Source organism: Alligator sinensis, unplaced genomic scaffold (genome assembly GCF_000455745.1).
Source record: "Alligator sinensis unplaced genomic scaffold, ASM45574v1 scaffold391_1, whole genome shotgun sequence".
NCBI classification, from domain to species: Eukaryota; Metazoa; Chordata; order Crocodylia; family Alligatoridae; genus Alligator; species Alligator sinensis.
Genome location: NW_005841889.1, coordinates 2,163,373 through 2,175,022, shown reverse-complemented (window position 1 = coordinate 2,175,022; position 11,650 = coordinate 2,163,373). Strand labels below are relative to the sequence as shown.

The 11,650-nt window shown below is 44.6% G+C and overlaps 1 protein-coding gene across 1 annotated transcript in view; it reads left to right on the top strand.

The window, feature by feature from the left end:
• CACNA1D (calcium voltage-gated channel subunit alpha1 D) overlaps positions 1–11,650 on the top strand; it is a 423,598-nt gene that overhangs the window by 286,878 nt on the left and 125,070 nt on the right. The window contains exons 21-22 of the mRNA XM_025197108.1: positions 6,635–6,694; positions 11,165–11,271. Coding sequence (XP_025052893.1) covers positions 6,635–6,694; positions 11,165–11,271 — 167 coding nt within the window. The remainder of the gene's footprint in view (positions 1–6,634; positions 6,695–11,164; positions 11,272–11,650) is intronic.

Here is an 11,650-nt window from a genome sequence, read left to right as displayed (position 1 = left end):
ACTCTTTCCTGTGTATAGTTTAATCTCTAGGGGATGCAGCACCCTCTTCAGTCCTGCATAAGAAAGATGTACCCCAGGAGCTGAGATCTGGTAGTAAAGCACCAGCTCCTCAAGCCATGAGAATACATTAAAACAGGAGTGGGTAAAACACAGTCTGCGGGCTGGGTCTGACCTTCCAACTGATTGTATCTGGCCCACAGGCAGGTGCTTGCCAGCTCATGGGATCTGGCTGTCACATGGTACTAGGCAGGCAGGCAGGACTGTTTCTGTTCAACGCTGACACGGTGGTGTCAGCTGTGGACTGGGGCAGATACCCCGATCCCCACTGGGAACCTGCCAGCTGCATCTATAGCTGCTTCTACTGTTCTGGGTAAGTGCTGGCATAAACTGCAGATAGGGCTGGCAGGTTCTGGGTCGGAGATGGGGTTGGAGTGTGCAACAGCTTCAGGTGGGAGTGGAGGAGGATGGGAGGGAGGGAGGGAAGGTGGGGAGAGAGAGAAAATAAGGATCAGGGCATGCTATTTCTCCAGGGAGGGCGAGAGAGAGAGAGAGTTAGGGCATGCTACAACTCCAGGAAAGGGGAGGAGAGAGAGTGAGAGAATGGGGGGCATGCTAAAGCTCCGGGGAGGGAGGGCAGAGACAGAGAAAGAGAGAAAGGATGAGGACTGGGGCGTGCTACAGGGTGGGGGGGCTGGGGGGGGGGGGAGAGAGAGAGAGAGAGAGAGAGAGAGATGTGACCCTCAAGAGGACACCAAGACTTACTTAAATGGCTCTCCAGACAAAATAATTGCCCACCCCTGTGTTAGAATCTCAGCTTTCCTTTCTAAGGAAAGGGTTTTCTAGTCCCCATGGTAAAAAAGAAAATCTTAACACAGAAAACCAGAATACCAGAAGGAAAATATGTCTGAAGGGTAAAATACTGTATTTTGTAGACAGAGGCAGATGTAGCACCTGAGTGGGGGTGCTTGTGAAGGCACTGACAAGCAGGTGGGAGTAAGAGTGCTCTTTGACCTTGCTGCAGAAATGCACTGTGCACCACTCCACAAGTGTCTTTGTGGCCCCACCACATGTTTCATATATTATTCGATTAACTGGTTAATTGCACAATAAATTTAAATCGGCTACACGTGCAAAGTAATTATCATGCCCTAAAAATATCAATCTAGCTATAAAAAGCCAACCACTACAAAGTACGTGCTTGAAAATGTAAAATGACTTTATAGCTGGTTTCTATCCAGCTTTAATTTGAGTATGTGGCAGGAGCATGTAATAAACAAACCTAATGCACACGCGTAGCGGTACACCTTTGGGTGTCTGCCACTTTAAGGGCTGGAGGCAGGCAGCTGGCAGGTGCTTGATTAAGGCAGCCATTTTCAAACTTTGGCAAGACAGGCAGAGGCGGCAGTTTCCTGTCAGCCGCCAAAGCAGTAACATCAGTTGGCTGAGCTAGAAGATCTTGGCACTAAGGGCAGGAGCTAAGGGGATGGTTGGAGGCTCCTGGTACTGGGCATGACCTGAAACTGCACCCTGCCAGGGAAGGGTGGCCTGGTGGGGCTGTTCATCATGGGACAGCCCCCAAGAAATTCCAGGCCAGTTGGTGAAAGGCGGGTAGGGGCACCTTAACCCTGGCCCCCACCATCTGGTGGGTAGTGATGAGAGCAGTAGGAGCAGTGTGGGCCAGGCATGCTAATAACGAGGCACCTGAGCCCAGCAGGGGTGTGAGATCCCAGAGGGGTAGTTCATTGTGCATAGTTTGAGGGCCCATGCACAGTAGGGTGCAACTGGAGTACCTGAAGGACTGTGCTAGTGGGGTTCAGAGTAGGGCTGCAGAGGACAGCTTGAAGGACTGCACCAGGGGTGTACCGAGTACAGCTGCATGGGCAGCTTGAAGCAGTACATGGGCCAACCCCAAGCGTGCGTGTGTGAAACCAATTGCCTCGTGGGTTGGAGCAGAAGCAGCCCAGCATTGGCACAGGGTGACGCCACGCAGAGTAGGTGAACTCATGGGATCCAAAGTTGCTGCGTGGTAGTGTCAGAGAGAGAGTAGTCAAGCCTGAAGGCTCAAAGGGGTTTCTCAAGGAGAGCAAGGGCAGTTGACAGTGGCCCAGTAATGGGCGGTATGTTAAAGGCTTCTGTGAGAGGGGGGCAGAATGCAAGAGGCCCCTGTCAGAGAGGGGCAGTGTGTGTGAGTGTGTATGGAAGAGACCAACAAAGGACTGAGTTGGTCCCAGCCTCAGACTGGGGAGCAATACCAATCTGGATGCCATCTGCTAGGCATGGTCCATGGTATAGGGAAGGTTAGGGAAGTTACGGGGCCATGGATAGCACCCCCTAGCATCAGGGGAATGAATGGGCAGCCTCCCGCTTAATATATCATGGTAACATTCAAGTCGTGGCAGGTGAGTTAGGGCAGACTGCCCTAGGTAGGTGGGTGGGCTAACTCGAGATCTAGCCCCAGCAAGGCCCCCTGTCACAACATGATCATGTCTCTTAGTAGTGTCTGACCTCAGCAAATAAAGGAGCCTTTTTGTTCATGACAGTAAGTGAAAGTGCCCAGGGCTTTTGCTTGGACCACTGAATGTTCTGAATGTGCTGAGGTTTAGGTTGTAGCCATGTTGGTCGAAGGACATAGGCAGACAAGGTTCCTTGGGTGAATTTGATATCTTTAATTAGACCAACCAAAATAGTTGGGGAATATTTATTAAGCAAGCTTTCGGGTTCAAAAACCCTTCATCAGGCTAAGGAAGTGTCAGCAGTTGGTGTGTGCTCTTCCTGGATGGAATGAAAAGTAAAGAAGCCAGGGGCTGGGCTGGGGAGTCAGTTGCCCCGCAGATTATAACGTATCAAAAACCTACTGTCTATGTTTAGTCCCTGATCTCTAGTATCCAGGAGGTTGATGAAATGGAGCTCATAGGCTCGTCTTTGGGAAGTGTTGTGTAAGTTTCCCTTGAGGATCAGGACTGAGAGATTGGAGAGAGAATTTGGTGCATTGGATGAGGTATATTACATTTCTGGAGGTGCAGCTGTAAGATCCAGGGATGCTGATGGCTCTGTTGTGGGGTGTAGTAATTGTGGGGGTGGTGGAGATGTGTTGGCAGGTTTTGCATTTCTTGTCCTGGCACGGTCTGGATCCTTTTGGTGTGTTCTGGGCCTGAGGAAGTTTGCTTCTGGTGATGAGGTTGCCGAGGTTCGGTGCTTGTTTGAAGGCTAGGATGGGTGGCTCTGGGAAGATCTTTTTAAGAATAGGGTCTCTTTCTAGTATGGGTTGCAATTTTTTGAGGATTTTCCATACAGGTTCAAGGGATGGGTGATAGGTCATAACCAGCGGTGTGTGATTTGTGGGGGGTTTTCTTCTGTACTGCAGCAGTTCTTCACGTGGTATCTGGGTGGCTCTTTCAAACGTATGATCTATCTCTCTGGACAAGTGTCCTTGTTGGGTGAAAACCTGTTTAAGATTGGTGAGGTGGCAATCCCAGGTGTTCTCTTGAGTACAAATGCGGTGGTATCTGAGGGCTTGGCTGTATATCACAGCTTTTTTGGTGTGTTTAGGGTGATTGCTGGTTCTGTGCAGATATGTATGTTGGTCTGTGGGTTTCTTGTATACTGTGGTCTGTATTTTACCCTTCTGGATACTGATCATTGTGTCTAAAAAGGAGATGTTGGAGCTGGAGTATTCTAAAGAACGTCGGATGGAGGGATGGTGATTGTTGAATTTCTGATGGAACTCAATCAGAGATTGTGAATGTGCTGAGAGATTCAATTCAAGCTGATGGCCATGCAAATTTAGAATGGGTTCCTTTTCAGTCTCTAGGGTCTGCGATATATGAGGGGGTTTTCAACCACCACATGGATCAGAAGTATCTGGCCCTTGACTGAACATGAAAAACACATAATTCTCTGTCTAATTTAACATGGAGTCCTTTTCCCCATTGTCCATCATATAATTTTCTCTATCATTCCATTAGCTGTTGTATCACCAGCACCATATGGCCAAATGAACAAGTGGATAGTAGGATAATTCCCTTAAAATTAAATTTAGTGCTGCATTTCATGTTAGTCCTCAGAGGGCATGTCTACACTTGCAGTTAATGTGAAGCAATAAATTCAAGAGCAATAGACTCTGGAGTTTATTGCTGTTTGCATGTGTGCCTGGGACCACAGCACGTTGAGCCACATCAGATCAGCCCTGGCTGGCAGGGGTCAGCCTGCCAGTCCAGGGCTGCTCCAGGGCTAAGCTCATTGTGCTGCAGAAGGGCTGACTGGGGCACAAGGGTACTTTATTGCGGGGCTAGCCAGCAGGCAGCCCCTGCACTGAAACATCCTTGCGCCCCCACTAGCTCGGGCAAGTACTGTCCTGCTGTGGAGTAAATTAGATCACTCCAGCCTAATAGGGGTGCACATGTAGATGCCGAGACGTTTACTGTGCAGCTTATTAGTCGACTATGTAGTAAATGTCTCATGTAGATGTGCCCAGTGGGTGCTAAAGATAAGTGTACTGTTGCCTTGAAGGGGTGAAATCATGGTTTTGTTGAGATGTATGGCAAAGTTCCCATTGACACTACTGAAGCCAGGATATACCCAAGGTCTTTTTAAAGACTGTTCACCTTCTTTGATCCTACCGTTTTTTTCTTCATGAATTATTATGAGCTCCTGACCTTGGCTCCCTGATTGGGGGCAGGTGACTTGGAAAATGCTGAAGGGGAGGGGCAGGTCCCAGCTAGCCAGCAGGCAGCCCCTGCACTGAAACATCCTTGTGCCCCAGCTAGCTGGGGCAAGTACTATCCTGCTGTGGAGTAAATTAGATCACTCCAGCCTAATAGGGGTGCACATGTAGATGCCGATCCACCAGCGGGACAACTAGAAGCCCCACCAGTGGATTGGGGCAGGGAGCTGGGACCTACCCCACTCTGCAGCTGTTTTCAAGCCTTGTGCCTTGATCCCCTGATTGGGGCATGAGGCTAGAACCTGCCCTGAATGGGACAGTTCCCAGACCCTGCTTTGCGATTGCCTATTCAGCCCTGTTCCCCAGTCTGTTCCCCACCCAGCTCTGCGATCATGGAGATGAGCAGGAAAGAGGCTCCCCAGCCTGTTTCCCACCCAGCTTCATGATCACAGAGCTGGGCAGGGAACAGGCTCCCCAGCCCCTGCCAGCACAGAGCTCCCAGCGCCAGCTCCACAACCACGGGGCTGACATGGGGAGATAAGAATCTCCCAGTGCTGGCCCCATAGTCACAGAGTTGGTGCTGGGAGATAAGTATCTTCCAGCCTGAGCTCCATGACCACAGAGCTGGTGCTGGGAAATAAAGATCTCTCAGCCCGGACCCCACGACCACAGAGCTCAGGCTAGGAGATAAGGATCTTCTAGCTCTGGCCCCACTGTCATGGAGCTGGCACTGGGAGATAAGGATCTCCTGGCCTGAGCCCCACAACTGCAGAGCTTGGCTGGGGAGACATGGGTCTCCCAGTGCTGGCCCCATGGTCATGAAGCTGGCACTGGAGATAAGGATCTCCCGGTGCTGGCCCTGCAGTGGCAGAGCAGGTGCTGGGAGATAAGGATCTCCCAGCCTGAGCCCTGTGACCTTGGAGCTGGCGCTGGAGATAAGAATTTCCCAGTGCTGGCTCTATGGTCATGGAGTTGGCACTGAGAGATAAGGATCTCTAAGTTCCCCTGATCGTGATGGTGAAGTTGGGGCTGGGAGGTGAGAATCTCCCAGCCCCTGCTCCCTATTGCGATCTCAGAGCAGGCGGTTTAGAGCTCCCTGCTGCCAAGGTATGGGGACACAGTCCCTGGCCAGGCTCTAGTGGCGGAGCCCGACCTGGCAGCAGGCAGCTCCCGGGGGTAGGAAACAATCTTCTGCCCCCTGGTGGCTGGTTGACTGGGAGCAGATTTACACAAGTGCTACTGCGCAGTAAGTAATCGCAAGTAAATTTGCAGGTAGCAAATTTACTTGTGATTAGCAAAGTTTAGTGCACAGTAAGCATGTGCACATGTAGATGCATATGCTTACTGCATATTAAACTACACGACTGCGTAGTAAAGTATCTCATGTAGAGGTACCCACTATGTCTTCCAAAAGCCAGAAGAAAAAGAGAATGCATGAGTAGATTTGTGGTGATTTGCATATTTAGTTTTTCTGTATGACCCTCAGGTCATAGCTTAGCCTGCCTTGCCAGCAAAATATATATGGACATTTGTGGTATGGTGTAATAAGCATGACAAAGTGCTCTGAAATCTGATTTTTAGATACAATAGTGAGATGAAGAAGTAGCGTATTAATAAGCTGCTTCCCTTTTGGAAAGATTCTCTATATGGTATTAGAGACAGAAGACAATACCTACAAAAGTAGGAGGAGAATGATTTGTTGAAAAAAATTGAAAATACTGTATATTTGGTCCTGTCATTTATAACGGTAGAAATCTGAGTTCTAAATTAAGTGGCTTTTAATAAGCTTAAACTAGTAAACCTAAAAATAAACAAAAATAGCTGCACAGCAGTTGAAAGTTTAAATGGATTTATCTCAATTTCCCAGCTGCATTCTTAGGTTAAACTAGGTATTTGTATGCATGTGATCTAAATTGTAAATATTTATTTGTAGATGGATTTCTTACTTGTGGCACGTATTATACCTTGCAGATACTTGGTTACTTTGACTATGCTTTCACAGCCATCTTTACTGTTGAAATCCTGTTAAAGGTAATTAATTGTTATTGATCCTTGTTAGCTCACAAACAGCTTTAGCAATAATATTTGTAACTTTTTGTTTACCTTCCAGATCCTAGGGTATGCAGATTATGTCTTCACTAGTATGTTTACATTTGAGATCGTTTTGAAGGTAACAGGTTTATAAAGGAAGTTTGTATAAAAGGATTTTCCTTGTGTGTCACCTACCAAGAAAAGGCACTTGAAGTGTTTTCCGCCTTTTCTCTAAATTATCAAAGCTAAACTTTTTTAAAATATATTTTTCTTTGGCAATTTTGCATAGTTTTGTTTTGTTATTTTTAACTATTGGATGCATGTAGAAGATAATTTTTATCATCATATCAATATGTCATTCATTTTTTTACCCTCTTTTATATTTACAGTTTGCCAGAAAAGGGAAAAATGATTTTCTGAGCATGAGCTTCCCTCTTCTAGCATTTTCAAAAAGATAATCTTTTAAAGAGGGAACGTGTAATTTCTCATTTCTCTTGCTGAACTATATATTCGTAGATATAGTTCTCTTGCTGAACTATACATTCATAGAGCTAAAATAATAGAAAACTATTTTCTTTTCTAATTCTGCAACAGAATTTGCAAGATCTCTTTAATTTATTTATATACTAAGCTACTTCGAATTTATCTGATCTTGGGCATACATTTAAATACATAGAAAGGCATACATACTTTTGCTTAAATGTATTACCCGTGCATGAGTTCAGAGTAGGCATTTTAATGTACAGTTTCCTTACTGATTATTAAGGAAATCCACAGGTGCTATTTGACATTTAGATGCATGAGGCACACTCTGGCAAAGCAGCACGGTAACTAGGGATCTAAATTTATCTGGTCTCATTAGAGACAAAGGAAAATGAAAAAATAATTAAGAATATATAAAATACTTTATCATTGTTATATACATTTAATACCCTTCGATGCTACTTGAAAACCTCATGCATTGTACATTGGCCACTTATTGGGTAACCCTCAACAAATGCTGGCGCAGTAAGAATCTGTACATGAACTTTGCGTTTCAGGTTGATTATTAAGCTTAACAAAAACTCTTTTCTCAGCCTTATTCATATGTGTGTGTGTTCTTTTCACAGTGCAACCTGATTAATACTAGATCAAGTAGTATTTGGGCTGTTTACAAGATAAGCTGCGTATTATACAGTAAATTATTTTTATGTTAGTAAATGCCTACGTATTTGGGCTGAATATAATAAGGAAGTATGTGCTGGCTCCACAGGGTTGGTTTATTTTGTTTTATTTTCTTTTGTGGACAACCGGACCCTAAACGGAGGAGTATTTTTGTGTTCCCTGGACAGAATCTTAGGTCTCCAGCAAGCCGTATTTGCAGTTCAGTCCAGAAGTACTTAGGAAAACAAACTGTGCTCTAGAGAGTAGTAGTAGGTAAATAAAATGGGTGTGTCTACACGTGCAATTAATGTGACTGAATATACTCCAACTCAATTTGAGCCGTAGTAAACTAATCGTGACATCACCGTCTACATATGTGTTTAAGTGCAGTAATTTACTGCGCTGCTGGATACCACTTGTATCCAATGAGACTACCCAGCAGCGCAGTAAATTAGCCTACTGCCCCTAATTGCTGTGCACATGTAAATACTGGCAGTTTACTATGTAGCAAATTAGTCTGCTATACAGTAAAGCATCTCGTGTAGATGCACCCAATATGACATATGCATATTTGCAATGCGTTGCTTTATTAATGTGTCTCAGACCACGAGTGACTGGTGACTCCTGAATCTGGGGGGCACCCGCAGAAGCTGCCAATGGCAGCAGCCCTATCAGGGCCTACCAACAGCATCAGTGTCAGCCTTCGGGGGAGCACCGGCCCCATCAGGAGGAGCACGTGTACCCCTACCAGTCACCTATGCGTCAGACTTTGCCTATGCTTGCTTGTGGCCAATGCTCTCCATATCGACTTTGCTGAGTTTGGTGTGTTGCTTTCCACAATGCACAAGTGATGCTGCTAAGCAAGTTCTAAGAAGAGTTAATTCAAGGTTAGACTGGTAGTAGATATTATTATAGGTGTATTTCATTTAAATTGCAGGCAAAACAAATACTGTATTTACATGCATACCACACTCACCCTTTGCCCAAAAATCAACCTTCCAAAATCTGGGGATGTTTTTCAAGTGGAGAACTTGATTTTCTGCCCTGGAATGGAAGAGAGGCATGGAGATGCTGTAAGATGGCTGCCATGCATCTTCCTCAGCCGACCTCAGGGAGAGGTGATGGTGTTCATCCTTCAGGGTCACAGCTCCAGTATTAACTTCTCACAGCCACAGCTGCTGCAGTCAGGATCCCCTGCAGCAAGCATTCATCCATGATGCTGGAAACATCCTTTTTTCTTCATCCTGCCTTCCCAAATCAAGGTCTGTGTTTTATTTGGGGATGTATTCTGTGTGAGAAACTAGGGTATACAAAATCGAAGTAAAGATAACTACTCCAGGCAATATCAACACCTTAAAGGGTAAAACACATTGCAATGATATTCTAAACATAGACATAGTGCAAATATCTTAAAAACAAGCATAACAACCATAGAAATTCAGGGTTAAATTTAATACTCAATAGGAATCCAAACACATTCAAGCATAGAAATGCCTAATTAAGGCACAAAACCAATAGCATTTAATACTGCCATGAGTAACGCTGTGAGGGTGAGGGAAATGAAGAATTCTTTAAATGCAGTTTTATCTAATGTGGGACCACAGCTGTTTCAATGCATTTATCATAACCACATCATTTTTCTGTGATGTCACTACAAGCAGCGTTTCAGATAAAATCATTCTTCTCTCAAACAATATGTGTTGCAATGTTGAGGAACTGGATAGAGATTTGCAAAAAGATTGAATTCCTGCCTTAGGGAAGTCCCCAAATCAATCTTAACTTGGGAAACATGATCTGTTTTAGATTCAGATGCATGTTGAACTTGGATCAACTGGAAGAGCCATTTTACCACCCGCTTCAGTCATAACTGATTCCAGCCTGGCATGTCCTTATTTGGGAACCAGACTTGAGTAGCAGAGAAGCAGCTGCAAAACACCTTCGGCACTTTGGAATCCTCAGATTTAAAAAACAAAACAAAACATTTCATGCTCTTTGCACTGCTGGAGCAAGGCAACAGGAACAAGGGATGGGCCAATACTGGCCCTAGACTTCTAACCCTGACTTAGTTTTGCCAGTGGCACGTCCATTTTGGCCATTCAGCACTCTTGAATAATTTGGGGCCGAAGGCAGGACAGCAGCTCACCCTAAGCTTAAAGCTGTAGACTAGACAGTCACCTTGCTGGGGTCACCTGACCCCCAGTTATCTTTCCTGCTTGGTGCTGGGGGCTGGACCTGATGATCTTCTGAGGTCCCCTCCAGCCTTACAATCTATTAATCAACGAAACAGCCTGAAGCTACTGTGACTCCAATAAGTAGTGAGCAGCAAAAATAGTGAAAACTTGAACACATCTAAGCTACTGCAAGGCAGTGCGCTCAGCCTTAATCTTTTCAAAGAACAGACTTATTTTCTTTTGTCCAGAGGCTTTAAATGGAACTTACAATTAGTAAAATGAGGGCAGCCATGCAAGAGATTAACAGTTTTTATGTGTGAGAGTTTCTCCAGCAGTACACAACCTATGTAGCTACTCACTCAAATCATACGTGATGAGTATCAAATAAAAGCATGGGCAAAGAGATGTGTTCATGTAATAAAATAGCTGTCAATTTTGTGTGGATTGTATTATATCAACACATTGATCAAGGTTTGGGCATGTGTCATTTCTTAATCCATAGGCCTCTGTCCTAAAGGCGTGTCCCTGCATATCCTTCTGATATGCCTCCTCATTCCTCAAAGGAGACAGCAGCATGGAGCTGCAGATGATGGTCCTAGACTGTGTCCATATTTTTTCCAGGCTTTTGAAACCCCTTTTCAACCTCCATCTACCCTAGAGCATAAGCCAAAATCTGGCCCTTCATATTTAGTAAGCACAGAAGTTTTTGTGACTCCTCTAGTCACTGTTATAATAAAGGCCTGCTTTCAGCTTTTCACTTAAATCACAAGCAAAACAAGTATTGTATTTACATACCACACTCCCCCTTTCCTAAAAAATTAGCCCTCCAAAATTCAGCTTTGCAAAATGCGGTTCAGTTTTTGCGCATACACAAACACTGTACTGATATGTACTGATATCAGGAGCAATTAACACATCTGGTAATGTAGTTTCCATGCAAATTGTTTACTATAGAGCCATATATATACTGTAGAGCCATTAATAGCTATATATATACATATGTTTATATAGCGTTCCAGGGTCTTAATTGTTCTAAAAGGTAAAATATTTCATTATACTTCACACCCTCCACACGTGTCTTGTAAACAGCCTAAATTTGAGTTTTAAATACATCAAAATAGAGAATAAGTTTATAACCCCCCCATTTTTTTTTTAGATGACAACTTTTGGAGCATTCCTTCATAAAGGTTCTTTCTGTAGGAATTACTTCAATTTGCTGGACTTGCTGGTTGTGGGTGTTTCTCTGGTATCATTTGGGATTCAGTAAGTATTACTATCAAGTGTAGGTGGTTTCATTCTTGCTTTGGGGTTTTAGACTGAAATCAGGACTTTGTAAGAAATTCAAAAGTCAAGGTCCTTCAAAAGGAATTAGAATTTGCATTTGAATTAATCGCAAGGGCTTTTGTAGCACTACAGATAGAACAGCAGTCCTTACTGTTACTGTGAGCTGTTGTTGAAAGTACAATTTAGGACTATAACTGGTGGTGAAGAGATTGTTTTTATCCTTTTTGGGCAGACAGAGCAAAGCTGTCCAAAAATAACCTTTAGCTGACAACTGCTTCATTGGGGGGGGGCAGTTCTACTGCAGCTCAAATCACCATTTAAAACTTCCCTTTGACTTGGAAAGAAGCAAGGCCAGGGC